Source organism: Pristiophorus japonicus, chromosome 5 (assembly GCF_044704955.1).
Source record: "Pristiophorus japonicus isolate sPriJap1 chromosome 5, sPriJap1.hap1, whole genome shotgun sequence".
Classification (NCBI taxonomy): domain Eukaryota; kingdom Metazoa; phylum Chordata; class Chondrichthyes; family Pristiophoridae; genus Pristiophorus; species Pristiophorus japonicus.
The window spans coordinates 296,046,042-296,073,689 of NC_091981.1; the positions used below are offsets into that span (position 1 = coordinate 296,046,042).

At 50.0% G+C, this 27,648-nt stretch overlaps 2 protein-coding genes across 3 annotated transcripts in view; one reads left to right on the forward strand and one right to left on the reverse strand.

Moving 5' to 3' along the window:
• Positions 1-68: 68 nt before the first annotated feature.
• Positions 69-11,541, forward strand: LOC139264775 (maestro heat-like repeat-containing protein family member 1). The gene is made up of 6 exons (XM_070881894.1): positions 69-253; positions 2,166-2,321; positions 3,302-3,436; positions 4,193-4,295; positions 5,964-6,029; positions 8,858-11,541. Exons 1-6 carry the CDS (start codon positions 98-100, stop codon positions 8,938-8,940), a joined length of 699 nt encoding a protein of 232 aa, XP_070737995.1. The 5' UTR covers positions 69-97; the 3' UTR covers positions 8,941-11,541.
• Positions 11,542-13,603: 2,062 nt separating this feature from the next.
• The window catches only part of bop1 (BOP1 ribosomal biogenesis factor), a 179,306-nt gene continuing 165,261 nt past the window's right edge, over positions 13,604-27,648 (reverse strand). For both annotated transcript variants that reach the window (XM_070881893.1, XM_070881892.1), the window contains 5 exons: positions 24,481-24,661; positions 21,630-21,918; positions 17,180-17,264; positions 16,262-16,369; positions 13,604-14,326 (listed from right to left, as the gene is read on the reverse strand). In XM_070881893.1, coding sequence (XP_070737994.1) covers positions 14,173-14,326; positions 16,262-16,369; positions 17,180-17,264; positions 21,630-21,918; positions 24,481-24,661 — 817 coding nt within the window. In that variant the 3' untranslated portion in view covers positions 13,604-14,172. The remainder of the gene's footprint in view (positions 14,327-16,261; positions 16,370-17,179; positions 17,265-21,629; positions 21,919-24,480; positions 24,662-27,648) is intronic.

The following is a 27,648-nucleotide window of genomic DNA, read 5'->3' on the forward strand; positions in this document are numbered from 1 at the left end:
GTCGCACAGCCCTCCCCCACAACGGGATGTTGGGCTGACGGAATCTGTTGCTGTTCTCCTGCAGGTTCACAAATTCTCGACCAAGTTGCTGTCGGCCATGATTGCGGGGATGGACGAGAAGGACGATCCCGAGGACCTCATCACACTGGAGGCCATGTCCGGCCTGTCCAAGGTCCTGGCCCAGCTGGATGAGACCAACGTGCAGCCCATCCTCATCAACATTGCTCTCCGCATACGCCCTTTCTTCGAAAAGGTACGGGTGGGGGGGAGGAAATGGGTACTGGGGGGGAGGGGGGAGAGAGAGAAGGGGTATGGGGGGGGGAATGGGTATGGGGGGGAGGGGGGAATGAAGGGGTATGGGGGGGGAGGGGGGAGAGAAGGGGTATGGGGGGGGAGGGGGGAGAGAAGGGGTATGGGGGGGGAGGGGGGGAGAGAAGGGGTATGGGGGGGGAGGGGGGGAGAGAAGGGGTATGGGGGGGGGGAGGGGGGAGAGAAGGGGTATGAGGGGGGGAGAGAAGGGGTATGGGGGGGGGGAGGGGGGAGAGAAGGGGTATGGGGGGGGGAGAGAAGGGGTATGGGGGGGGGGAGGGGGGAGAGAAGGGGTATGGGGGGGGAATGGGGAGAGAAGGGGTATGGGGGGGGGAGGGGGGAGAGAAGGGGTATGGGGGGGGGAGGGGGGAGAGAAGGGGTATGGGGGGGGGGGGAGGGGGGAGAGAAGGGGTATGGGGAGGGGGGAGAGAAGGGGTATGGGGGGGGAGGGGGGAGAGAAGGGGTATGGGGGGGGGAGGGGGGAGAGAAGGGGTATGGGGGGGGAGGGGGGAGAGAAGGGGTATGGGGGGGGAGGGGGGAGAGAAGGGGTACTGGGGGAGAGGGGAGAGAAGGGATATGGGGGGGGAGGGGGGAGAGAAGGGATATGGGGGGGGAGGGGGGAGAGAAGGGATATGGGGGGGGAGGGGGGAGAGAAGGGGTATGGGGGGGAGGGGGGAGAGAAGGGGTATGGGGGGGGGGAGGGGGGAGAGAAGGGGTATGGGGGGGAGGGGGGAGAGAAGGGGTATGGGGGGGGGAGGGGGGAATGGGTACTGGGGGGAGGGGAGGGGGGAATGGGTACTGGGGGGAGGGGAGGGGGGAATGGGTACTGGGGGGAGGGGAGGGGGGAATGGGTACTGGGGGGTGGGGAGGGGGGAATGGGTACTGGGGGGTGGGGAGGGGGGAATGGGTACTGGGGGGAGGGGAAGGGGGAATGGGTACTGGGGGGAGGGGGGAATGGGTACTGGGGGGAGGGGAGGGGGAATGGGTACTGGGGGGTGGGGAGGTGTACGGGGGGGGGGAAGACGGAGAGTAAGGATAGCTCTGCCCAGAACTGGTTTAGTGTCCAGAAGGGGACTGACTCCGGCTCTGTACAACGGACGCCTCACTTCCTCCCCTTTGTATTCCTGCCCCTGGGATAAAGGCCAACACTCCATTTGCCTTTTTAAGTGTTTTTTTTGTCCCAGTCCACTAGCTATCAGTGATTTCTCGACATGGTCCCCTAAATCTGTCTACTCTGCCCCTGTTCCGAGCGCCTCGCCATTTAGAAAATACTCTGAACTTTCTTGGGTCCAAAGGACCTCACACTGCCCCACATTAAACTGCACCAGGCCCAGTTTTACCCCTCACTCAACTTGTCAATGTCCCTTTGCGACTTCCTGCTCCCGGCCACACCACTTCCTGTGGCCTCTAACTCTGTGTCATCAGCAAACTTGGATACATGGCTCGTCTTTCCTTCATCCAGGTCACTGATCAGTAGTGAGAAGCTGAGGTCCCAGGGCAGATCCCTGGAGACACCACTGGCCCCAGCCTGACAATCGGGTCACATTCCCATTCTCCCCAGTCTCTTTCTCCCACCTCTGAATGCACTCCCTGCACAAGCCAATGGTTTGCCTCCCGTTCCATGCGTGCTCCTTTTGTGAACAATCGGTGGTGTTGCTGGAAGAGATCTCAAGGTCCAGACATCCAGTGGGAGCAGAGTGTTGGATTGGCTTGTGAAGCCCCTTGTGGCCAAACAGCTGCGATGAAGTTTAGCCACTGGGATCAGGGCACTTCTTCCCCGCTCCTGGGGGTCGTTCAGAGAGTCCAATAACCCCCCCCCCCCGGACGTGCCTGAAGATGCTGTTCTCTCTCCGCAGGACAAGGAGCAGGTGCGGGCCGCAGCCTTCACGGTTTTCGGGAACCTGTCCCGGTTCGGAGACGGACAATCGAAAGCCGATTACGTCGAGCAGATCCACTCGAGTCTGGTCAGCTTACTGCTCCATCTCAACGACGGCAGTGAGGAGGTGGTGAAGGTACGATGTTGGGGGGGGGGGGGGGGAGGATGCGTGAGAGTGGGGGGGGGGGCTCGCGTGTGGAGGGAAACGGGGCAGGGGGGCGGAGGGCAGGGTGCTGGGAGGGCTCCGACAGAGATGGGGAGGGGGTCAGTGGGGTGGGGGAAGGAGAGGTTCACTCCTGGGCTCACCGTTTCCCCAGACCTTTGGGCTGTGACTTGACGTGTTTGGGACAAGCACAGCTCAGGATGCAGTAAACAGGAATCCACGTCGGAAAACTGTCCACACCTCAACAGAGTGACTGAAATTGGTGCTTTCTCAGAGGCACCTTTAACTGTGGGGGAAATGTCCCCCTGCAGCAGCTGACACAGTGCTCTCTCGGGTTAATCTAGAGGCACAGAGTTTTACTCTGTATCTACCCCGTGCTGTACCTGCCCTGGGAGTGTTTGATGGGACAGTGTAGAGGGAGCTTTACTCTGTATCTACCCCGTGCTGTACCTGCCCTGGGAGTGTTTGATGGGACAATGTAGAGGGAGCTTTACTCTGTATCTAACCTGTGCTGTACCTGCCCTGGGAGTGTTTGATGGGACAATGTAGAGGGAGTTTTACTCTGTATCTAACCCCCTGTACCTGCACTGGGAGTGTTTGATGGGACAATGTAGAGGGAGTTTTACTCTGTATCTAACCCCCTGTACCTGCACTGGGAGTGTTTGATGGGACAATGTAGAGGGAGCTTTACTCTGTATCTAACCCCCTGTACCTGCCCTGGGAGTGTTTGATGGGACAGTGTAGAGGGAGCTTTACTCTGTATCTAACCCGTGCTGTATCTGCCCTGGGAGTGTTTAATGGGACAGTGTAGAGGCAGCTTTACTCTGTATCTAACCCGTGCTGTCTCATTGCTATGTGAAAATTGAACATGCAAGAAGCTTTCTGTTAGCAATAACGTTGAGGTTGTTCCTCGCTCACCTGTGCCCCCTCTCTCTCGCTCTCTTGTGATGTAGGCCTGTAAATTTGCCCTGCGATTGATTGGTCCTCTGATGGGTTCGGACAACATCAGTGCAATGTTTCAGAAGCATCTACTGGAGGAAGCGAACTTGCACTACGGGGAGTTCATCAACGACCTGGCCAAACACATCGTGAGTTCCCCGTTCAAATACAGACATCACTGGTCTTTCCTGATCTGGCCAAACACATCGTGAGTTCCCCCTTCAAATACAGACATCACTGGTCTTTCCTGATCTGGCCAAACACACCATGTGTTCCCTGTTCAAATACAGACATCACTGGTCTTTCCTGATCTGGCCAAACACATCGTGAGTTCCCCCTTCAAATACAGACATCACTGGTCTTTCCTGATCTGGCCAAACACACCATGAGTTCCCCGTTCAAATACAGACATTCTGAGTTCTCCATTCAAATACAAACCCAAGCTCGCAAAACGACCACGTCGTGAATTCAAACAGAGACCACAGGCTGACTCTGAGATCAGGTTGGGGTCCCAGCTTTGATCGCAGTCCCATGTTGTGGTAGCTGCCAGGGTAACTATAGGGAGGCTATAAGAATATACAAATAGGAGCAGGAGCCGGTCATCCTGCCCCTCGAGCCTGCTCCGCCATTTAATACGATCATTGACTCAGTTCCACTTCACCGTCTGCTTCTCTTATTGGTAAAGAAACTGTCTCGTTCTGTCTTAAATTTATTCAATGTCCCGGCTTCCACAGCTCTCTGAGGCAGCGAATTCCACAGATTTACAGCCCCCTGAGAGAAAAAATTCCTCCTCATCTCAGTTTTAAATGGGCGGCCCCTTATTCTAAGATAAGAACTCCAGCAAATTATAGTAATCATTGAGTATCAATGCACAGTATCATCGTGTGCTTTTTCTCTCTCTGCAGATTAATGATTTCCCAGAGAAGATTAACTTCTACATTGTGGGCAATGTCTCCTTCTTCAAGAGCACGTGGCCCGAGATTCGGGGAAACGCAGTCATGTTCGCAGGTAAACCAGCTTGTTCGAGAAGGGGCTGACAATGGGAGGTGCCTGGGGTACAGGCGTAACACACAATGGCACCTGGTGCTTTAATATCGTTACTGGGGATCTAACCGAGGGGGTGTGTATAGAATGAATTACAGACTGGAATCTTAATTGAGGGGTTTATATATAGAGAATAATGGATACCCGGGAGTGAGTTACAGGCTGGAATCTAATCGAGGGGTTTATATATAGAATAGCGGATATGAGTTACAGGCTGGAATCTAATAAAAGGGTTCGGGGGGTTTATATATAGAATACCAGATATTTGGGAGTGAGTTATGGGTTGGATCAAGGTGTTCGGGGGTTTATATATAGAATAACGAATCCGCGGGGGTGAGTGAATATAAGAAATAGGAGCAGGAGTAGGCCATACGGCCCCTTGAGCCTGCTCCGCCATTTAATAAGATCATGGCTGATCCAATCATGGACTCGGCTCCACTTCCCTGCCCGCTCCCCATAACCCTTTATTCCCTTATCGGTTAAGAAACTGTCTATTTCTGTCTTAAATTTATTCAATGTCCCAGCTTCCACAGCTCTCTGAGGCAGCGAGTTCCACAGATTTACAACCCTCAGAGAAGAAATTCCTCCTCATCTCGGTTTTAAATGGGCGACGCCTTATTCTAAGATTATGCCCTCGAGTTCTAGTCTCCCCCATCAGTGGAAACATCCTCTCTGCATCCACCTTGTCAAGCCCCCTCACAATCTTATACGTTTCGCTAAGATCACCTCTCATTCTTCTGAATTCCAATGAGTAGAGGCCCAACCTCCTCAACCTTTCCTAAGTCAACCCCCTCATCCCAGGAATCAACCGAGTGAACCTTCTCTGAACTGCCTCCAAAACAAGATACCATTGGCCTTCCTGATCACTTGCTGTACCTGCATACTATCCTTTTGTGTTTCATGCACAAGTACCCCCAGGTCCCACTGTACTGCAGCACTTTGCAATTTTTCTCCATTTAAATAATAACTTGCTCTTTGATTTTTTTTCTGCCAAAGTGCATGACCTCAAACTTTCCAAAATTATACTCCATCTGCCAAATTTTTGCCCACTCACTTAGCCTGTCTATGTCCTTTTGCAGATTTTTTGTGTTCTCCTCACACATTGCTTTTCCTCCCATCTTTGTATCGTCAGCAAACTTGGCTACGTTACACTCAGTCCCTTCTTTCAAGACGTTAATATAGATTGTAAATAGTTGGGGTCCCAGCACTGATCCCTGCGGCACCCCACTAGTTACTAGTTGCCAACCCGAGAATGAACCATTTATCCCGACTCTCTGTTTTCTGTTAGTTAGCCAATCCTCTATCCATGCTAATATATTACCCCCAACCCCGTGAACTTTTATCTTGTACAGAAACCTTTTATGTGGCACCTTGTCAAATGCCTTCTGGCAATCCAAATCCTTTGGTTCCCCTTTATCCACCCTGTTTGTTACATCCTCAAATAACTCCAGCAAATCTGTCAAACATGACTTCCCTTTCATAAAACCATGCTGACTCTGCCTGACCGAGTGGAAGGGAAGACACACACTGAGTATTAGACCGTTAGTTGCAGATTGCAACGGGTATATTTTTATATTGGCCTTGTGAGGGGGGTATATTGAACAAAAGGTTTAATGTTTGTGTTTTTCTCAGGCTTTCTCCTGGGGAACCTGTCAAAGACGGAGGTTCAGTCAGTGTCCCTGGAACATGTGTGTGCAGGTGAGTAAAGTTGCTATGTGTGTCTGTCTCTCTCTGGCGATAACCAGCGGGCTAGTGTGTGCATACAGCACGTCATTCACAGGATGTGGGCGTCACTAGCAAGGCCAGCACTTATTGCCCTTGAACCGCTGCAGTCCGTGTGGTGAAGGTGCTCCCACAGAGCTGTTGGGGAGGGAGTTCCAGGATTGTGTTCCAGGATTGTATCCCAGTGATGATGAAGGAACAGCCGATATATTTCCAAGTCAGGATGGTGTGTAACTTGGGAGTGGTGGTGTTTCCATGCGCATGCTGCTCTTGACCTTCTAGGGGGTAAAGGTTGCAGGTATATCTGGCTCGAGCCTGACTCCCCACTTGTCACTTTTCAAATTGAATTTTTTTGAAGAAACAATGCTGGCGTCGTCGTCATCAAACACTCCCAGGGCAGGTACAGCACGGGTTAGATACAGAGTAAAGCTCCCTCTACACTGTCCCATCAAACACTCCCAGGGCAGGTACAGCACGGGTTAGATACAGAGTAAAGCTCCCTCTACACTGTCCCATCAAACACTCCCAGGGCAGGTACAGCACGGGGTTAGATACAGAGTAAAGCTCCCTCTACAATGTCCCATCAAACACTCCCAGGGCAGGTACAGCACGGGTTAGATACAGAGTAAAGCTCCCTCTACACTGTCCCATCAAACACTCCCAGGGCAGGTACAGCACGGGTTAGATACAGAGTAAAGCTCCCTCTACAATGTCCCATCAAACACTCCCAGGGCAGGTACAGCACGGGTTAGATACAGAGTAAAGCTCCCTCAACACTGTCCCATCAAACACTCCCAGGGCAGGTACAGTACGAGTTAGATACAGAGTAAAGCTCCCTCTACACTGTCCCATCAAACACTCCCAGGGCAGGTACAGCACGGGTTAGATACAGAGTAAAGCTCCCTCTACACTTCCCCATCAAACACTCCCAGGGCAGGTACAGCACGGGGTTAGATACAGAGTAAAGCTCCCTCTACACTGTCCCATCAAACACTCCCAGGGCAGGTACAGCACGGGTTAGATACAGAGTAAAGCTCCCTCTACACTGTCCCATCAAACACTCCCAGGGCAGGTACAGCACGGGTTAGATACAGAGTAAAGCTCCCTCTACACTGTCCCATCAAACACTCCCAGGGCAGGTACAGCACGGGGTTAGATACAGAGTAAAGCTCCCTCTACACTGTCCCATCAAACACTCCCAGGGCAGGTACAGCACGGGTTAGATACAGAGTAAAGCTCCCTCTACACTGTCCCATCAAACTCTCCCAGGGCAAAAGCAGATTTGCAACTGCCCCCCCCCGTGCACCCTGGGCCTGGGCTGTGTACGGGCCGGGCCGCGATGGTCCAGCTGGTGCGAGGGAGATGTTGCTGTGAGCCTGGGAGTTAAGTGAAAGCAGCTGTTGGACGGGGTGCAGGGATGGGGAAAGCGAGACACGGCCTCAGTCAGCAGGGGAAGCCAGTGCCTCTGATGGTGCAGGCGGGCCGGGATCAGGTTGTCTCAGCTTCCTGCCGTCAATGAACTAATTGAAGAGTCCAGGGGCAGCAGGGGAGTGGGGGCGGCTGATTTATGAGGCTGCTGGGACCCTGAGCCGTGGTCAGAGAGGGGGGGCTCAGAGACAAGATTTGTGCAATAAATCAGGAAGCTTCACTAACTTCATACCGACGCTCCCCCAGGAGCAGGATTTAAAGTTTTCTCAAATTCATAATAAAAACAAGCTTCTGAAAAAATAACATTATTGTATGCTGGCTGCTAGCTCGGTCATTTAACCCTTCACTCTCCAACTTCCCCCCTCCTTTACCTCATTCTCTCCCTTCCCCCGCCCGCGCTCTTCCCCCCCCCTCCCCTCCCCTCCCTTCCCCCGCCCGCGCTCTCCCCCCTCCCTTCCCCCGCCCGCGCTCTTCCCCCTCCCTTCCCCCGCCCGCGCTCTCCCCCCTCCCTTCCCCCGCCCGCGCTCTCCCCCCTCCCTTCCCCCGCCCGCGCTCTCCCCCCTCCCTTCCCCCGCCCGCGCTCTCCCCCCTCCCTTCCCCCGCCCGCGCTCTCCCCCCTCCCTTCCCCCCTCCCTTCCCCCGCCCGCGCTCTCCCCCCTCCCGCGCTCTCCCCCCTCCCTTCCCCCGCCCGCGCTCTCCCCGCGCGCTCTCCCCCCTCCCTTCCCCCGCCCGCGCTCTCCCCCCTCCCTTCCCCTGCCCGCGCTCTCCCCCCTCCCTTCCCCCGCCCGCGCTCTCCCCCCTCCCTTCCCCCGCCCGCGCTCTCCCCCCTCCCTTCCCCCGCCCGCGCTCTCCCCCCTCCCTTCCCCCGCCCGCGCTCTCCCCCCTCCCTTCCCCCGCCCGCGCTCTCCCCCCTCCCTTCCCCCGCCCGCGCTCTCCCCCCTCCCTTCCCCCGCCCGCGCTCTCCCCGCGCGCTCTCCCCCCTCCCTTCCCCCGCCCGTGCTCTCCCCCCTCCCTTCCCCCGCCCGCGCTCTCCCCCCTCCCTTCCCCCGCCCGCGCTCCCCCCCCTCCCTTCCCCCGCCCGCGCTCCCTCTCCCCCATCCCCCACCTACCCGAAAGACGGCACCTCCGACAATGCAGCACTCCCTCAGCACTGCAGCGGAGTGTCAGCCTAGATTTATGTGCTTGAGTCCCCAGAGTGGGACTTGAACCCACAACCTTCTGACTCGGGCGAGAGTGTAACCCCGTGAGCCCGGGCTGACACAGTACTGAACAATATGGATGTTGGGGGGTGATCGTTCTGAAAGAGGTGTGTGTGTGTCGGCGGCGGACTCTGTTTGACGAGACCCTCTCTAACAGGCCCGTTCCTCTTTTCCCAGCTATCATCCTGCTCCTTCGTGACGTCGTTCCCAGTGTCCGGATCAAAGCGGCTGAGGCTCTGAGTCTCCTCCACGACTTGTGAAGGTTCATCGGGCCGGACGAGGATTTTCCTGTCCCCCGAGACCGGATTTGTGTTTACAGAAGGTGGATAATCAGTGGCTGAGACCAAAGAGTGTTCTGTGTGTGTGAGAGAGAGAAAACACCCCAAATATAGCCCTCTGCCCCCACCCCCCCGGGCGTGGGGAGAGTTAGACGGGGCACTTGGTAAGGTGCTGTTCACCACTTGGTAACATCGCTCGTCAATTCAAGTTCTTTCAGTCCTCGACCTGTTGTTTCCTCTGTGTTTTGTACCAATCCAGGGTTTGTGTGTCTGATATTTACACGGTTAGAATAGCAGTCGCTGTTTACTCATTTTGTCCTTTTCCAGCTCTCTCGTTGATTCCAATTGTATCCCATTTGCCCCCTCCATATTCCCATCCCCATTCCTGCTAGTGGGAGGGGGTCACGCTGCCTCTCCTGCCTGCCCCACAAATGTCGGGATATCGAGAGACGAGCCAATGCCCTGCTTCCTTTTCACGGAGCGGGGGCTGGCTTACAGGGTTCACCCGTCTCCCCCCCCCCCCCCCCCCATACCGTGGTCGGTGGTGTGAGCAGACGGCGACCATCAGTTGCTTCTGGTCAGTCTGCGCGATTCACTCCTGCACCTCCCCCTTTGTATCCCTGCCCCCAAATATATTTATTTCTCTGCTGAAGAGGCCCGGGCAGGCCTGGCTGGGTGATGGTCAGCAGGCTGCTGCAGTGGCCATTCCTTCGGGGGGTAAATCCACAGGTATGGGGGGGGCGCGTGCGTCACGCATCACAGTCCAATCCTTTGCACCGAATTTCCCCACACCCGCTCTCCACGCAGGGTAGCATGGACTGGGAGCCATGGCTGATTCAAGGCACTGAGGCCAACTGTAGTTACCTGATCTGGGTGGGGACAATGATGGGGGCACTGCAAGGTGGACCAGGGAAGGGCAGAGATCTTCAGATCTTCCTGCATCGGTAACACCCTTGCGGGAAGTGCATGGGTGTCAGTTAAGAGGATGGGGACGGCGCTATCTGTGGTGCCTCCCGTAGTCAAATAGCCTACATCAGTGCACCATTGAGGTTCACAAGTGAAGGAAGACTAATTGATTGAAGAGGGCGGAAAAAATGTATTTTTGTTGGGGCTTTTCAAAAGTGAGATCCCCGAAATAATAATTGTGTGAGAATTGCGACTTCCTGCGACGGTCCCGGCGGGTCCTGCGACAATCCCGGCGGGTCCTGCGACACTCCCAGCTCTCGCAGCAGCAGTGCTTGTGCGCTGTCTCCCCAATGGCCCAGCCACAAGTGGTGAGATTCAGCCCCTTCCTTCCAGCGCTGACCCGCCAGGCTCCTGGTTAGTCACTGGGCCGTTGCTCATTTAATTCCGGTGAGTTTTTGCAGCCGTCCATTCGAGTTGTCTGATTCCCTTTCACTTTGGTTTCCTCTCTCGCTCAGACGTAAGCTGTGGAGTTTTTTTTCTTTTTAAAACCACTATTTGTCGCAATAGTAAAAGCAAGTTAAGCTGGAGTGAAGTTCGTTACAGGTTTGTGTTTCCAGCCGCCCCTCGGGCCAAAGATTCATAATTGAAACAAACCCATAAGTGAGAGATGATCAGCCAAAACCTTAAGCTGATAGATTATCTGACACCTTGTGTGGGAGAGGGGTTCCCTTCCAATACAGTTTCAGCAGCCCCACCTTCAGTGACCGGGGCAGGAGCTGCTGCTCTCAGCACTAGGTATAAGGCAGTCTGCCCGTGTCCAATATTGGGATCGCAGTGTCTGTGTGCAGTAACCCCACTCTGCCCCAGAGGTTGCTAGTGGTGAGCTGTCGCTTACACTGCTGCCACCCAGTGCCCCAATAAGGCAAGTAGGCGTGGAATGGTTATCAGGATTGGGTCCCATACCGTCTCGCTGTTGAGGTAACTTGTTCGTTTCTCAGAAATGTTCTTCGATATTGCACTTTTATTTTAAGGCTTCCTCCCAGTTGGTTTGGTAATCCAGAAGCCAGGTTCTGTTGGCATTAAACTCAGAGTAAGCAGCCTGAATTTTCAGTATTTCTGCCGGTGGGGTCAGTTCCTGCAGAGGAGCTGGTCCTAACACTTCCTATCTCTGGAGGGGGAGTGAGGGAGTAATTGTCCCCGCCCTGAACACACACACACCAACACCGCAGAGCTGAGGCACAGCACTTGGTGCCTACAATCCACGACATGCACAGGCTGGCGGGGGGGGAACACCGGCTCGAATTGTGTGGGTCGGAAGGGGAAGGAATGGGGGGAACATTACCCCAACCCCTCCCTTGCCTCGCCCTCCAGGCCTATGGGTTTATTGCACGTGAGGAGATTATTGGAGGGGACATTAAGCACCTTTTATTTTCTCTGTCTGAACCACATTTCACCAGCACCAACAGGAACAGTTATAGGTTGGGTATGTTCCAATTGTCTGGCATGTTTTTTTTTAAATGTTCAAATGAATTGAATACGACGGGCGATGTACAGAGCTGTGTCTTTAATAATAAGACTGCTGAATGTAGCGTCATTGTAAATCACGGTGGAAATATATGGTACATAATAATAGAAAAATTTAAAATGTATATCTGATTTAAAAACATTCATTTCACACCCTGTGCCTGTTTTTCATTCTCTTGTCAGCTGGAATCACCCATTACAATCGCGGCTGCAGTCAGACACTTTAGGAAGAGGGGGCAGAGATTTTCCAGAATGGTACCAGGGATGAGGGACTGCAGTTAGCGGGGAGAGACTGGGGTGGTTCTCCTTGGAGCAGAGATTACAAGGTGATGTGATAGAAGTGTTCAAAATCACAAAGGAGGTGGTACTCAGCAAGATAATGGGAATAAAGGCGGATAAATCCCCTGGACCTGATGGCTTATATGTGACTCCAGACCCACACTATGTGGTTGCCTCGTAACTGCATTCTGAAGTAGCTGAGCAAATTTTGTTTGATCACTCCTGTGAAGTGTCTCGGGATGTTTTACTATTTTATAGGCCCAACAGCTGACTCCTGGTCAAATAAGCCCCCGCACCTGCCTTTCTGTACCCCAGGGCTCTCCCTTGCCTCTCGTATTTATCTGACCTGTCCAATTTGTAGTCCAGGTTCCTCCCTTCCTCAGGTGCTTGTAAGGGCCCTACTTTACCCTGAATCCAGAGGGAAGGAGTGAAATATAGCTGAGCAAGTTTCCCTCAACTAGCCTCAGGCAGGCTTCAATTTCCCAGGAGGATGGCAATGGGAAGGTGATGCCTTTTACACTCAGACTCTGGGCCCCAGTGAATCTTCCTGCCCTGCCTCACTGTAATCCAATGAAGACACAGCTTACTGAAATGCCCAGCAACCAACCGCTAACCATTGTTCTTTTTACTTCCTAAATTAAATGAAACAACTGAATTTAGATCACTTCACTAGATTTATTTTTATCTCAATTCAATCAAACACATTCTGGCAACTCAGCCCAGTTACACCAGGACAAGGTTGGTGAAGCGAAGACAGGTGTGAAATATGTCAGGCATCCACTTAAATTGCAAACCATGGACGCTGGCGGGAGGGATCACCAAGCTGTGGCCCACTAGGCTGCAGTACTGCTGGGCACAGACACGAGGGAGTGTGGTATGGTGGCTCAGACAGGAAGCAGAGTAGGAGTAAATGGATACTTTTCAGAATGGCAGGCAGTGACTAGTGGGGTACTGCAAGGTTCTGTGCTGGGGCCCCAGCTGTTTACACTGTACATTAATGATTTAGACGAGGGGATAAAATGTAGTATCTCCCAATTTGCGAATTACACTAAGTTGGGTGGCAGTGTGAGCTGCGAGGAGGATGCAATGAGGCTGCAGAGTGACTTGGATAGGTTAGGTGAGTGGGCAGATGAAGTATAATGTGGATAAATGTGAGGTTATCCACTTTGGTGGTAAAAACAGAGACAAGACTATTATCTGAATGGTGACAGATTAGGAAAAGGGGAGGTGCACTGAGACCTGGGTGTCATGGTACATCAGTCATTGAAGGTTGGCATGCAGGTACAGCAGGTGGTTAAGAAAGCAAATGGCAAGTTGGCCTTCAGAGTGAGGGGATTTGAGTACAGGGGCAGGGAGGTGTTGCTACAGTTGTACAGGGCCTTGGTGAGGCCACACCTGGAGTATTGTGTACAGTTTTGGTCTCTTAACTTGAAGGACATTCTTGTTATTGAGGGAGTGCAGCGAAGGTTCACATATCAAGAAAGACTGGATCAACTGGGCTTGTATTCACTGGAGTTCAGAAGAATGAGAGGGGACTTCATAGAAACATTTAAAATTCAGATGGGTTTAGACAGGTTAGATGCAGGAAGAATGTTACCAATGTTGGGCAAGTCCAGAGACAGGGGTCATAATCTAAGGATAAGGGGTAAGCCATTTAGGACCGAGATGAGGAGAAACTTCTTCACCCAGAGAGTGGTGAGCCTGTGGAATTCTCTACCACAGAAAGTTGTTGAGGCCAATTCACTAAATATATTCAAAAAGGAGTTAGATGTAGTCCTTACTATTCGGGGGATCAAGGGGTATGGCGAGAAAGCAGGAATGGGGTACTGAAGTTGCATGTTCAGCCATGAACTCATTGAATGGTGGTGCAGGCTAGAAGGGCCGAATGGCCTACTCCTGCACTTATTTTCTATGTTATGATTTTTTTTTTGGGGGGGGGGGGGGGGGGCAGGGTAGGGTGGCTGACACCAGGGGTGGTAGAGTGGTACTGCTCACACAGGGTGGTACAGAGGAGTGGGTATGGTGGCTCTGACACTGGGGGCAGGACCGTATACATCCGTCACTAACTAATGCAAAAGGGATGGCACATAAAACAAATGAGGAAACATTGGTGTGGTCTGTCAATGCAAAATACTATGTTAATATGGGGGTGGGGGGAAATGAATGGTTCCAGGTCTATCACTAATTCTGGGTTGTACAGAGGGCAAGTGATGTGGTGTCAATGCGTAACACTGGTGGGGCTTCCCTACGGCACGGTGGTGCTGATATGTCCAGCCGCTTCCACTCTTGCTCCGTGTGGGAGAAAGGCGGGTTTCTGTCTGCTTGAATGACCCCTCCCCCCGCCCAGGCAGAGGGAGAAATCACCGGCCGTGACCACCAGCACACTCTCTCTCTGTGTCTCCCCACACGACGCTCAAACAGGAGCTTGTAAAATAATTATTTTTTTATAAAACTGGAAGGGAGGGGCTCCTGCAGCAAGGCAGAGCCGGTATGAACGGGCCGCCATTACGTGAAGAGGCGGATGGTGCAGTCGGCTCCCGAGGAGAAGAGCCAGGGCTGGGTGGGATGGAAGGTCACGTCCAGCACCCCCAGGTCTCGTGTGATTTCATGGCCTCTCAGCAGCTTCACGGGGACAATCAGCGGGTTCTGGAGCAGGTCACTGAAAGCAAAAGAAAGTCTTTACATTAAAAACAATTGTGCAAGTGAAGTTCCCTTCCCCTGGCACCGACTCGTGCGTTGTGCAGTTCCAGTGGCTACCCCCAGTTCACCTGCAGAGCCAGCAACAGCCCTGGGGGAATTCCCCATCAATAACCCAAGGGACATCAAGACCCATTGTGGGCACATTTACCGCCCCCACCATAGACTAAATCAGCCAACTTGACCCCAATCGAACACAGAACCTTTGCCCTAATACCATCCGGGTGAGAATCTGAATTTGCAAGTCAGAGGTTGGGATATGGCACAGAGCTGAGATGGGGAAGGTCAGATACGATTAAAAAAAAACCTTAAACAATATTGAGAAACAGAGACAATCAATCGGGCAGAGTCCGAGGTGCACAGGAGGTGGCCATTTGGTCCATCGTGCCGGTGTTGACTCTCTGGTACAACTATCCAATTAGTCACAGACTCTGCTCTTTCCCCGTAGCCTTGCAATTTTTTTTCCTTCGCATATTTATTCAATTCTCTTTTGTATCTGCTTCCACTGCCCTTTCTGGCAATGCATTCCAGGTCACAACTCGCTGTGTAAAAATAAATGTTTCCTCATGTCACCTCTGGTTCAATTGCCAATCACCAAATCTGTGCCTTCTCTTTATCGACCCTTCAGCCATTGCAAACAGTTCCTCTTTAACCCTTCATCATTTTGAAATACCTCTACCAAATCTGCTGTAAGGAGAACAATCCCGGCTCCTCCAGTCTCCAATTAACTGAAATCCCTCAACCCCAGTAAATCTCCTTTCTACCCTCTCCAAGGCCTTGACCGCCTTCCTAAAGTGTGGTGATATGAATTGAACACAATACATCAGCTGCGGCCTAACCAGTGTTTTATAAAGGTTTAGCATCAATTCGTAGCTTTGGTACTCTATTAACAAAGCCAAAGATCCCATTTGCTTTTTTAACAGCCTTCGCAACTTGTGCCGCCTTCAAAAACTTGTCTACATACATCATCGACCCTCGTCATTACATCAAAGTTCGTCAAAAACAATTTACCTTTAACCAAACTGTGCCAACTTTCATTTATTAGCCCATACTTTTCCAAATTACAATTCATTTTGTCACAGATTATTGTGTCTCAAAGTTTCTCCACCACCGCCGCCTGTAGTTGCCTGTGTTTATTCCTCCCGTTTTTTGTACAGGACTGTAACTCTGACACCATTCCTCATATCGGACGATTGTGGCCAGAGCCGTTGCAATTTCCACCCTTACTTCCCTCAGTAACAGGATGCAGCCCATCTGGTCCGGGTAACTTTTCGACTTGGAGGACTGCCAAATCTCTTTATTTTTATCCAATCCAATATCGCTACTGCATCCTCCTCTACCGCTGCATCTCCAGTGAAGACAGATGCAAAGTACTCATTCAGTACCTCCGCCTCCACAAGATCTTTTTGGTCCCTAATTGGCTACTCCCTTTGACTACTATTTATTTGTTTATAAAAGTGTTTTGGATTTTCTTTTGTTAGTCACTAATCTATTCTCATACTCTCTCTGCCCCTCTAATTTACATTTTACTTCTGTTCTGTACTTTCTATATTCAGCTTGGTTCTCTGCTGTATTACGAACCTTACAATTGTCATAAGCCTCATTTTAATCTCTATATCGTTAGTCACTCGGGGAGTTCTAGCTTTGGATGCCTTCACTTTCCCGTGATAGAAATGTGTTTAGTCTGCACCCAAACCATCTCCTCTTTGAAGGCCCACCAATCTTTGAAGGCCCACCAATCTTTGATTCCAATCCACCTGGGTCACATCCCTTTTCAACTCACTGAAGTTCGCCCTCCTCCAGTTAATTATTTTTATGCTCGAGGGAGAGACACACGGGAGACGGAGGCACAGAGGACGAGTGACAGAGACACACACACACACGGAGAGAAACAAACCTGTAAACCATTCCATGGCAGACGATGACAGTGCCGTCGTCCGATGCTGAAGCGAACAGGGGGTAATGCTTGTGGAACGCAACTCCTCGGAGAGCTTTCTTGTGATGCCTGAAAAAATAAATCAATAACTGGAGACCCTAAATGAAATGTTGAGGTATCCGAGTCTGTGGTACTCACTGAGGGTGTGACGATACTGTGGAGTGTCTAATACATAGGGGCAGAGTGACGGGGTGACAGCACTGTGGGATCACCATCATCACACGGACTGCAGCGGTTCCAGGAGATGGGTCACACCGCCACCTCTGGGAAACAAGGGGCGAGTAATAAATACCCACGTTCCAAGAATTAAAAAAACGCAAATTGCAATCCCAAGGCCCCTTCACAGTCCCACAGATTAGATTATACTGACTGAATAAATCTAATGGCCTTCCCAGCTCATTCCACAGTGACCCAAGCCAGAGCGAGGGGCACAGCTGCAGAACACCAGGGAGTGCGTGCTGCCCCCATACCCAGCACAATAATTAAACCCTCAGACACAAACTGGACCAAACCCTCTCACCACAGGCGAGGAGACGAAGGAGTGGAAAGGCTAACGGTGGCGGTACTGGAGGGGAAGAGACCTCGCCCACAGCACGGCCCTCGCTCGGTTATCAATCTGCCAATGCTGTATCCAAGCTCAAATCGGTTCAACCGATCCTGGATCACCCCGACATCAGAGCACAGGCTTGCCTCACCCTGAATCACTAATACGGAGCCTGATCGCGAAGCATGCCCCTTATTCCCCTGCCTCCCTCACTAAGGTACCAATTCCAATGACCCCGAACTCTGTCCCACTGAGAGCAGCCAATACACCCAGCCCGTGACCGCCCGGGTGAACCTGTACGAGCAGTCGGAGGCTCTGGTGGAACAATCACTGACCTGAGCACCTTGTACGGCTTGGTAGAGAGATCCAGGTCGAACCAGGCCAGGCGACTGTCGTAACTTCCACAGATCACGTTATCTCCTGTGAACACGTTCAAAACCAGACATTAACCACAGCACACCGAGCAGAGAAAGGTCACAAGGGGATCTGTAGTGATGAGGAAAGGTTGGAAAACCCTGGAGCCTGCAGCAGACAATATAGAAGCAGAACGGATATGAACTAGAACAGGCTGCGTCAAGTGAAAGCACGGCTTTACGATAGGAACCCAGCAACAGGAGGCCATTCAGCCCCTCGAGCCTGTTCCGCCATTCAATTAGATAATTGCTGATCTGTACATTGACTCCTTTTAGGAAGGACCTGTTCCCCTTAGCACAGGGGTCAACAACTAGGCAAAGATTTAAAGTAATTGGAGGAGGTTTAGAGGAGATTTGAGGGGAAATGTCTTCACCCAGAGGGTGGTGGGGTCTGGAACTCACTGCCTGAAAGGGTGGTAGAGGCAGAAACCCTCACCACATTTAAAAAGTACCTGGATGTGCACCTGAAGTGCCGTAACCTGCAGGGCTACGGACCCAGAGCTGGAAAGTGGGATTAGGCTGGTCATAGAAAATAGGTGCAGGAGTAGGCCAGTCGGCCCTTCGAGCCTGCACCACCATTCAATAAGATCATGGCTGATCATTCACCTCAGTACCCCTTTCCTGCTTTCTCTCCATACCCCTTGATCCCTTTAGCCATAAGAGCCATATCTAACTCCCTCTTGAATATATCCAATGAACTGGCATCAACAACTCTCTGCGGTAGGGAATTCCACAGGTTAACAACTCTCTGCATGAAGAAGTTTCTCCTCATCTCAGTCCTAAATGGCATACCCCTTATCCCAAGACTGTGTCCCTGGTTCTGGACTTCCCCAACATCGGGAACATTCTTCCCGCATCTAACCTGACCAGTCCAGTCAGGATCTTATATGTTTCTATGAGATCCTCTCTCATCCTTCTAAACTCCAGTGAACAAAGGCCCAGTTAATCCAGTCTCTCCTCACATGTCAGTCCAGCCATCCCGGAAATCAGTCTGGTGAACCTTCGCTGCACTCCCTCAATTGCAACGTCCTTCCTCAGATTAGGAGACCAAAACTGAACACAATATTCCAGGTGAGGCCTCACTAAGGCCCTGTACAACTGCAGTAAGACCTCCCTGCTCCTATACTCAAATCCCCTAGTTATGAAGGCCAACATACCATTTGCCTTCTTCACCGCCTGCTGAACCTGTATGACAACTTTCAATGACTGATAAACATGACACCCAGGTCTCGTTGCACCTCCCCTTTTCTTAATCTGCCGCCATTCAGATAATATTCTGCCTTCGTGTTTTTGCCCCCAAAGTGGATAACCTCACATTTATCCACATTATATTGCATCTGCCATGTATTTGCCCACTCACCTAACCTGTCCAAGTCACCCTGCAGCCTCTTAGCGTCCCCCTCACAGCTCACACTGTCACCCAGTTTAGTGTCATCTGCAAACTTGGAGATATTACCCTCAATTCCTTCATCTAAATCATTGATGTATATTGTAAAGAGCTGGTGTCCCAGCACTGAGCCCTGCGGCACTCCACTAGTCACTGCCTGACATTCTGAAAAGGACCCGTTTATCCCGACTCTCTGCTTCCTGTCTGCCAACCAGTTCTCTATCCACGTCAGTATATTACCCCCAATACCATGTGCTTTGATTTTGCACACAAATCTCTTGTGTGGGACCTTGTCAAAAGCCTTTTGAAATACACCACCATCCACTGGTTCTCCCTTGTCCACTCTACTAGTTACATCCTCAAAAAATTCCAGAAGATTTGTCAAGCGTGATTTCCCCTTCATAAATCCATGCTGACTTGGACCGATCCTGTCACTTCTTCCCAAATGCACTGCTATTTCATCCTTAATAATTGATTCCAACATTTTCCCCACTGCTAATGTCAGGCTAACCGGTCTATAATTCCCCGTTTTCTCTCTCCCTCCCTTTTTAAAAAGTGGTGTTACATTCGCTACCCTCCAGTCCATAGGAACTGATCCAGAGTCGATAGACTGTTGGAAAATGATCACCAATGCATCCACTATTTCTAGGGCCACTTCCTTAAGGACTCTGGAATGCAGACTATCAGGACCCGGGGATTTATCGGCCTTCAATCCCATCAATTTCCCGCCTAATAAGGATATCCTTCAGTTCCTCCTTCTCACTAGACCCTCAGTCCCCTACTACTTCCGGAAGGTTATTTGTGTCTTCCTTCGTGAAGACAGAATCAAAGTATTTGTTCAATTGGTCTGCCATTTCTTTGTTCCCCAATATAAATTCACCTGAATCTGACTGCTTGTCTTCACTAACCTTTTTCTCTTCACATATCTATAGAAGCTTTTGCAGTCAGTTTCTATGTTCCCGGCAAGCTTCTTCTCATACTCTATTTTCCCCCTCTTAATTAAACCCTTTGTCCGCCTCTGCTGAATTCTAAATTTCTCCCAGTCCTCAGGTTTGCTGTTTTTTCTGGCCAATTTATATGCCTCTTCCTTGGATTTAACACTATCCTTAATTTCCCTTGTTAGCCACGGTTGAGCCACCTTCCCAGTTTTATTTTTACTCCAGACAGGGATGTACAATTGCTGAAGTTCATCCATGTGTTCTTTAAATGTTTGCCATTGCCTATCCACCATCAACCCTTTAAGTATCATTTGCCAGTCTATCCTAGCCAATTCACGTCTCATACCATCAAAGTTACCTTTCCTTAAGTTCAGGACTCTAGTTTCTGAATTAACTGTGTCACTCTCCATCTTAATAAAGAATTCTACCATATTATGGTCACTCTTCCCCAAGGGGTCTCGCACAACAAGATTGCTAATTAGTCCTTTCTCATTTCACATCACCCACTCTAGGATGGCCAGCTCTCTAGTTGGTTCCTCGACATATTGGTCCAGAAAATCATCCCTAATACACTCCAAGAAATCCTCCTCCACCGCATTGCTACCAGTTTGGTTAGCCCAATCAATATGTAGATTAAAGTCACCCATAATAACTGCTGTACCTTTATTGCATGCATCCCTAATTTATTGTTTGATGCTGTCCCCAACCTCACTACTACAGTTTGGTGGTCTGTACACAACTCCCACTGGCGTTTTCTGCCCCATGGTATTCCGTAGCTCCACCCATACCGATTCCACATCATCCAAGCTAAAGTCCCTCCTTACTATTGCATCAATTTCCTCTTTAACCAGCAATGCCACCCCGCCTCCTTTTCTGTCTATCCTTCCTAAATGTTGAATACCCCTGGATGTTGAGTTCCCAGCCTTGGTCACCCTAGAGCCATGTCTCCGTGATGCCAATTACATCATATCTGTTAACTGCTATCTGAGCAGTTAATTCGTCCACCTTATTCCGAATACTCCTCGCATTGAGGCACGATGGCCTGAAGTGGCCTCCTTCTGTGCTGTAAATGTCTGTGGTTCTATCTGCCTCGGCTCCATATCCCTCCATAACAAAAATCTATCAATTTCAGTCTTGAAAGAATAAGGGGTGATCGCTGGAAACGATAAATAAAGAGTAATGATGAATAGAGAAATGGTTTCCAATGGCTGAAGGGTCAATAACTAGAGGACACAGTTTTATGGTGATTGAACATACGAACTAGGAGCAGGAGTAGGTCATACAGCCCCTCGAGCCTGCTCCACCATTTAATATGATCATGGCTGATCCGATCATGGACTCAGCTCCACTTCCCTGCCCGCTCCCCATAACCCCTTATCGGTTAAGAAACTGTCTAGCTCTGTCTTAAATTTATTCAATTGGCCAAAGAACCAGAGCTGAGATGAGGAACAACTTTACAGTACGAGCGGTTAGGTTTTGGAATGTATTATCCGAAAAGGGCGGTGGATACAGAGTCAATAGTAGCCTTCAAAAGGGAATTAGATAAATACTGGAAGGAGAAAAAAATTACAGGATATGGGGAAAGCGCGGGGAGTGGGACTAACTCGATGGCTCTTCGAAAGAGCCAGCGCAGACTTGCTGTACTATTCTATGATCGACCTAGGACATGAGGTCACCCTGCAGAAAGGTCAAGACTGGGCGATGGATGAGGAACAGGAGGGAGCAATGAGGACAATTCCAGGTCTGAGGAATTTAAATAGTGAGACGTGAAGGAATTTGGCTGAAAATTAAGCACAACATTCACTTTTTATGCAACGCGTCACCATCGAAACCTCTCTGAGAGCAGAAAATCAGCAGAAGCACCGAGAGCAGGTCAGTCAGCGACCGAGTGAATCGGACAGCTACATTGCCAGATGGATTAACAACACGACCCTCTAAATCATTCCGCTTCCCCAAGTTAAGCGGGAGGCTGTCCCCAGTGGGGTTAGTGCAGTCCCTTACAGAATGGTTACAGCGGCCCCGAAGGACGCTCGCTCAGGTGACTCACCCCCGGGGTGGACAGCCATGCTTGACACCCACTTGCAGTTGGTTAGCAGCTTCTTGGTGAGCTCCTGCTTGAGGAGGTTGTAGACGCGCACGTAGCGCTGTGTGGCCACGAAGAAGAAGGGCCGGATGGGATGGAAGAGGACGCACTGCACCATGCCCTTGTTCTTGCGGAAGGGGTTCTGGCTGCGGCGCTTGCTCAGTTGGTGGATGAGGACCTGTGCGTTGCCGTTGTCCGGGATAACTGTGGCCAAGTAGTCGCCCTTGCCGTGCCAGGTCACCTGCTTCACCAGCTGTTGAAAACGAGACACAGGAAAAGAGAGCAGAGAGTCACCCTGAGAAAACCACGCTAACTTGGCGCAGTGCGCACCAGCAACCTACAGGCCGCGCGTTCATATCTGACCCTGTTAGCTAAATTCAACAAATCTGATCATTTGTGGCTTGAGCCAGGAAATAAATGACCATGAAAAACCCAACTGGGCCATAAAATGCCCTTCAGAGAAGGGAGCCGGCCACCCAGAGAGCAATGTTCCTGGTCTGGAGGTCCTGCGCAGGCCGTTTGCCAGCTCTAACAATGGGAAAAACTGCACACGTACGGAAATTTGAATGGGTCCATCCACCCCGACTCTTACTCCCAAGTGTGTATTCTCTTGAGTTTACATAGGAACAGGAGGAGGCAGTCCAGCCCCTTGAACCTGTTCCGCCTTTCAATTCGATCAACCTTGCAAAAGCCACCAAGTTCCAGCCAAAGTCTCCTATCCCAGTGAGACCCCCCCCCCACCCCAATAGATGGTGTATTGTGTGGGTCACGGATTGTTTATTGTGTATGAAGTGAATAGTGACAGTGTCATGACTTCTGGATTTCATCCACTCCAATGATGTCCCTGACGCACCGAGCTTTCCGAGAAATGTGATCCAGAGTTCCCTATCTCCCCTCTTTCTCCCATCCCCTCTCCGTGTATCTCTCTCTGTCTGTCTCCGCCTCCCCCCACCCGTGCCTCGCTCCCTCTCTTTCCCCTGTCCCCGTGTGTGTCTCTCTCTCTCTCTCCCAGCCGCCCTTCTCTCCCCCGCGGACTCGGGAAAACATGGTTAATTGTGGGGCCTCACATCCAGGTCGAGGCCCCACTTCCGGTTTCCGGGTGGGAGGTGCCGGGGGCGGGATCCGGAAGATGCAGGCGCAGAAGGTAGTCACATATTTAAATTGATCCAACGCTGATTTCAGGCAGTCTTCTTGGATGCCTAAAAGCAGCAAGGACCAATATGGTGGCGGCCACCTCGCCAGCACAGATTCAGTGCAGACCTTACGTCCAGAAATTGGTTTACATTGTGCCAGTTTTATGCCCAAACAACGGGCGTAACACATACCAATTTCTATTCCAAAGTACCCAAATACCTTTTGCTGAATGCAGCCCATTCTTTGACTGGGAAACTGAGGTGGAAGTATAGATACAATAGTGGTAGTAAGCATTTAAACTATATACATCCACATGTTAGTTCTCATTCTGCAATGGCTATACAGGGTCAGGCCTGGAATAGTAGGGACAGTGTCTCATTAACCATCCACGAGAAGAGATAAGAATCTTTGTAAATCAACAACAACTTGTATTTATATAGTGCCTTTAACCTAGTGAAACATCCCAAGGTGCTTCACAGGAATGTTATGATAAAGAAATTTGACAATGAGCCAAATAAGTAGAAATTAGCGCAGGTGACCAAAGGCTTGGTCAAAGAGGTGTGTTTTAAGGAGCGTCTTGAAGGAGGAGAGAGAGGTAGAGAGGCGGAGAGGTTTAGGGAGGGAGTTCCAGAGCTTGTGGCCCAGGCAACAGAAGGCACGGCCACCAATGGTTGAGTGATTATAATCAGGGATGCTCAAGAGGGCAGAATTAGTCAAAGCGACTGCAGGCTGGTAATCCAGTACAAAGTTATGAATGTACTGGGAAGAGATTAGACGGAGGCCATAACTGATACCCAGTGTTTCTCATTACTGAGTGAACAGATGTTATGGGGCAGACGGGTTGAAGGGAGATTAACCAGACGTAGTTAGAATGTGTTGACATAAACGCATCACGTTAGGACACGTCATTAAACATATAAAAAGATACCCGCGTTCCTTGAGGAATTTCTAATCTAGTCCTGCTGAGACTAGAGTAAGCAGTCAAGACACGCTTGTGACCTCCTGAAGGAGTCCCTGATATGTGAGCATAATCGGTATCTTTATCTCATATGCACTGCATGTAAGAGGTTGCATTTTATTATTTAATTCACTTGATTTAATAAAGAGTATTAATCAGAAGTTTTAATGTTTCCTAATCCGGAAACTTGTATTAGAGGCAATGAATGTACGACAATATTCTATAATACCCCACATAAGGGCAATGCGGACATAGGACATCCTATAATACCTCACATAAGGGCAATGGGGCATAGGACATCCTATAATACCCCAAATAAGGGCAATGGGGCATAGGACATCCTATAATACCCCAAATAAGGGCAATGGGGACATAGGACATCCTATAATACCTCACATAAGGGCAATGGGGCATAGGACATCCTATAATACCCCAAATAAGGGCAATGGGGACATAGGACATCCTATAATACCTCACATAAGGGCAATGGGGACATAGGACATCCTATAATACCTCACATAAGGGCAATGGGGATATAGGACGTCCTATAATACCCCACATAAGGGCAATGGGAATATATGACAATATATTATATAAACCGATGGTCTTGGCACGGTAATCCAGGTTGGAAAAGAATTGGATGCAAGGAGCTGTATCAGTATGTGGTAAACTGAAAGCAGCTCAGGATGCGAGAGGTGGCGGATGTGAACAGTAGCTGGAGACCTTGTTGTGTTTGATGATGAGCCGAAACCCTTTCTCGAATGTCTCTCCCTCAGCAGCAGTCCATTCCACGGGCTGGACCGGCACCTCCTCTGGCTTCTCAAACGATGTGATTAGCTGGTCTGTGGCGTTACACAGAAACTTATCACCCAGGCAGGGATTAACGATGATAATAGACTGATCGCTGCAAAACACAAAAACAAAACAGCATTATTTATAAAAATAAAAATTCTGTGCCCTCTGCAGGCTCACATCGGGAAACGGCTGGATTATTGACCTGGTTTCCCAGGTTAGGGCACAAGACAAGCGAGACACAGCACTGGTTAGATACAGAGTAAAGCTCGCTCAACACAACATGGGTTATACAGCACAGAAACAGACCAGTCAGTCCAACTAGTCTGTGCTGGTGATTGTATTCCACACCAGCCTCCTCCCATTCCATCTACGTCACCTCAGTCTTTCAGCCCATTTTTCTATTCCCGTTTCTCTCATGTACCCGTCTAGTTTCCTTTTGAAAGCTTCTAAGCTATTTGCCTCAATCACTTTGTGGCAGCGAGGTCCACATTCTCACCACTCTCCGAGTAAAAAACATAGAAACATAGAAAATAGGTGCAAGAGTGGCTATTCAGCCCTTCGAGCCTGCACCACCATTCAATAAGATCATGGCTGATCATGCAACTTCAGTATCCCATTCCTGCTTTCTCTCCATACCCCTTGATCCCTTTAGCCATAAGGGTCACATCTAACTCCCTTTTGAATATATCTAAAGAACTGGCCTCAACAACTTTCTGTGGTAGAGAATTCCACAGGTTCACAATTCTCTGAGTGAAGAAGTTTCTCCTCATCTCGGTCCTAAATGGCTTACCCCTTAACCTTAGACTGTGACCCCTGGTTCTGGACTTCCCCAACATCGGGAACATTCTTCCTGCAGCTAACCTGTCCAATTTTATATGTTTCTATGAGATCCCCTCTCATTCTTCTAAATTCTAGTGAATATAAACCTAGTCGATCCAGTCTTTCTTCATATGTCATCCCGGGAATCAGTCTGGTGAACCTTCGCTGCACTCCCTCAATAGCAAGAATGTCCTTCCTCAGATTAGGAGACCAAAACTGTACACAATACTCCAGGTGTGGCCTCACCAAGGCCCTGTACAACTGCAGTAAGACCTCCCTGATCCTATACTCAAATCCCCTCACTATGAAGGCCAACATACCATTTGCCTTCTTCATCGCCTGCTGTACCTGCATGCCAACCTTCAATGACTGATGTACCATGACACCCAGGTCTCGTTGCACCTCCCCTTTTCCTAATCTGTCACCATTCAGATAATAGTCTGTCTCTCTGTTTTTACCACCAAAGTGGATAACTTCACATTTATCCACATTATACTTCATCTGCCATGCATTTGCCCACTCACCTAACCTATCCAAGCCTCATAACATCCTCCTCGCAGCTCACACTGCCACCCAACTTAGTGTCATCCGCAAATTTGGAGATACTACATTTAATCCCCTCGTCTAAATCATTAATGTACAATGTAAACAGCTGGGGCCCCAGCACAGAACCTTGCGGTACCCCACTAGTCATTGCCTGCCATTCTGAAAAGTACCCATTTACTCCTACTCTTTGCTTCCTGTCTGTCAACCAGTTCTCAATCCACGCCAGCACACTACCCCCAATCCCATGTGCTTTAACTTTGCACATTAATCTCTTGTGTGGGACCTTGTTGAAAGCCTTCTGAAAGTCCAAATACACCACATCCACTGGTTCTCCCTTGTCCACTCTACTGGAAACATCCTCAAAAAATTCCAGAAGATTTGTCAAGCATGATTTCCCTTTCACAAATCCATGCTGACTTGGACCTATCATGTCATCTCTTTTCAAATGCGCTGCTATGACATCTTTAATAATTGATTCCATCATTTTACCCACTACCGATGTCAGGCTGACCGGTCTATAATTCCCTGTTTTCTCTCTCCCTCCTTTTTTATGGCTACCTTCCACTCCATAGGAACTGATCCAGAGTCTATGGAATGTTGGAAAATGACTGTTAATGCATCCGCTATTTCCAAGGCCACCTCCTTAAGTACTCTGGGATGCAGACCATCAGGCCCTGGGGATTTATCGGCCTTCAATCCCATCAATTTCCACAACACGATTTCCTGACTAATAAGGATTTCCCCCAGTTCCTCCTTCTTACTCGACCCTCTGACCCCTTTGATATCCGGAAGGTTGTTTTTGTCCTCCTCAGTGAATACCGAATCAAAGTACTTGTTCAATTAGTCTGCCATTTCTTTGTTCCCCATTATGACTTCCTACGTTTGTCTTTACTAACCTTTTTCTCTTTACATATCTATAGAAGCTTTTGCAGTCCGTTTTAATGTTCCCTGCAAGCTTTCTCTCGTACTCTATTTTCCCTGCCCTAATCAAACCCTTTGTCCTCCTCTGCTGAGTTCTAAATTTCTCCCAGTCCCCGGGTTCGCTGCTATTTCTAGCCAATTTGTATGCCACATCCTTGGCTTTAATACTATCCCTGATTTCCCTTGATAGCCACTGTTGAGCCACCTTCCCTTTTTTATTTTTACGCCAGACAGGAATGTACAATTGTTGTAGTTCATCCATGCGGTCTCTAAATGTCTGCCATTGCCCATCCACTGTCAACCCCTTAAGTATCATTCACCAATCTATCCTAGCCAATTCACGCCTCATACCTTCAAAGTTACCCTTCTTTAAGTTCTGGACCATGGTCTCTGAATTAACTGTTTCATTCTCCATCCTGATGTAGAATTCCACCATATTATGGTCACTCTTCCCCAAGGGGCCTCGCACAACGAGATTGCTAATTAATCCTCTCTCATTACACAACACCCAGTCTAAGATGGCCTCCCCCCTAGTTGGTTCCTCGACATATTGGTCTAGAAAACCATCCCTTATGCACTCCAGGAAATCCTCCTCCACCGTATTGCTTCCAGTTTGGTTAGCCCAATCTATGTGCATATTAAAGTCACCCATGATAACTGCTGCACCTTTATTGCATGCACCCCTAATTTCCTGTTTGATGCCCTCCCCAACATCACTACTACTGTTTGGAGGTCTGTACACAACTCCCACTAACGTTTTTTGCCCTTTGGTGTTCTGCAGATCTACCCATTATAGATTCCACATCATCC

Excerpts from the sequence above, each read along its gene's own strand:
- LOC139264775 (XM_070881894.1), top strand. The coding sequence starts at position 98 with ATGATTGCGGGGATGGACGAGAAGGACGATCCCGAGGACCTCATCACA. Across the intron at positions 3,437-4,192 it reads ACGACCTGGCCAAACACATC|ATTAATGATTTCCCAGAGAA; the intron begins GTGAGTTCCCCG and ends CTCTCTCTGCAG. Across the intron at positions 6,030-8,857 it reads CCTGGAACATGTGTGTGCAG|CTATCATCCTGCTCCTTCGT; the intron begins GTGAGTAAAGTT and ends CTCTTTTCCCAG.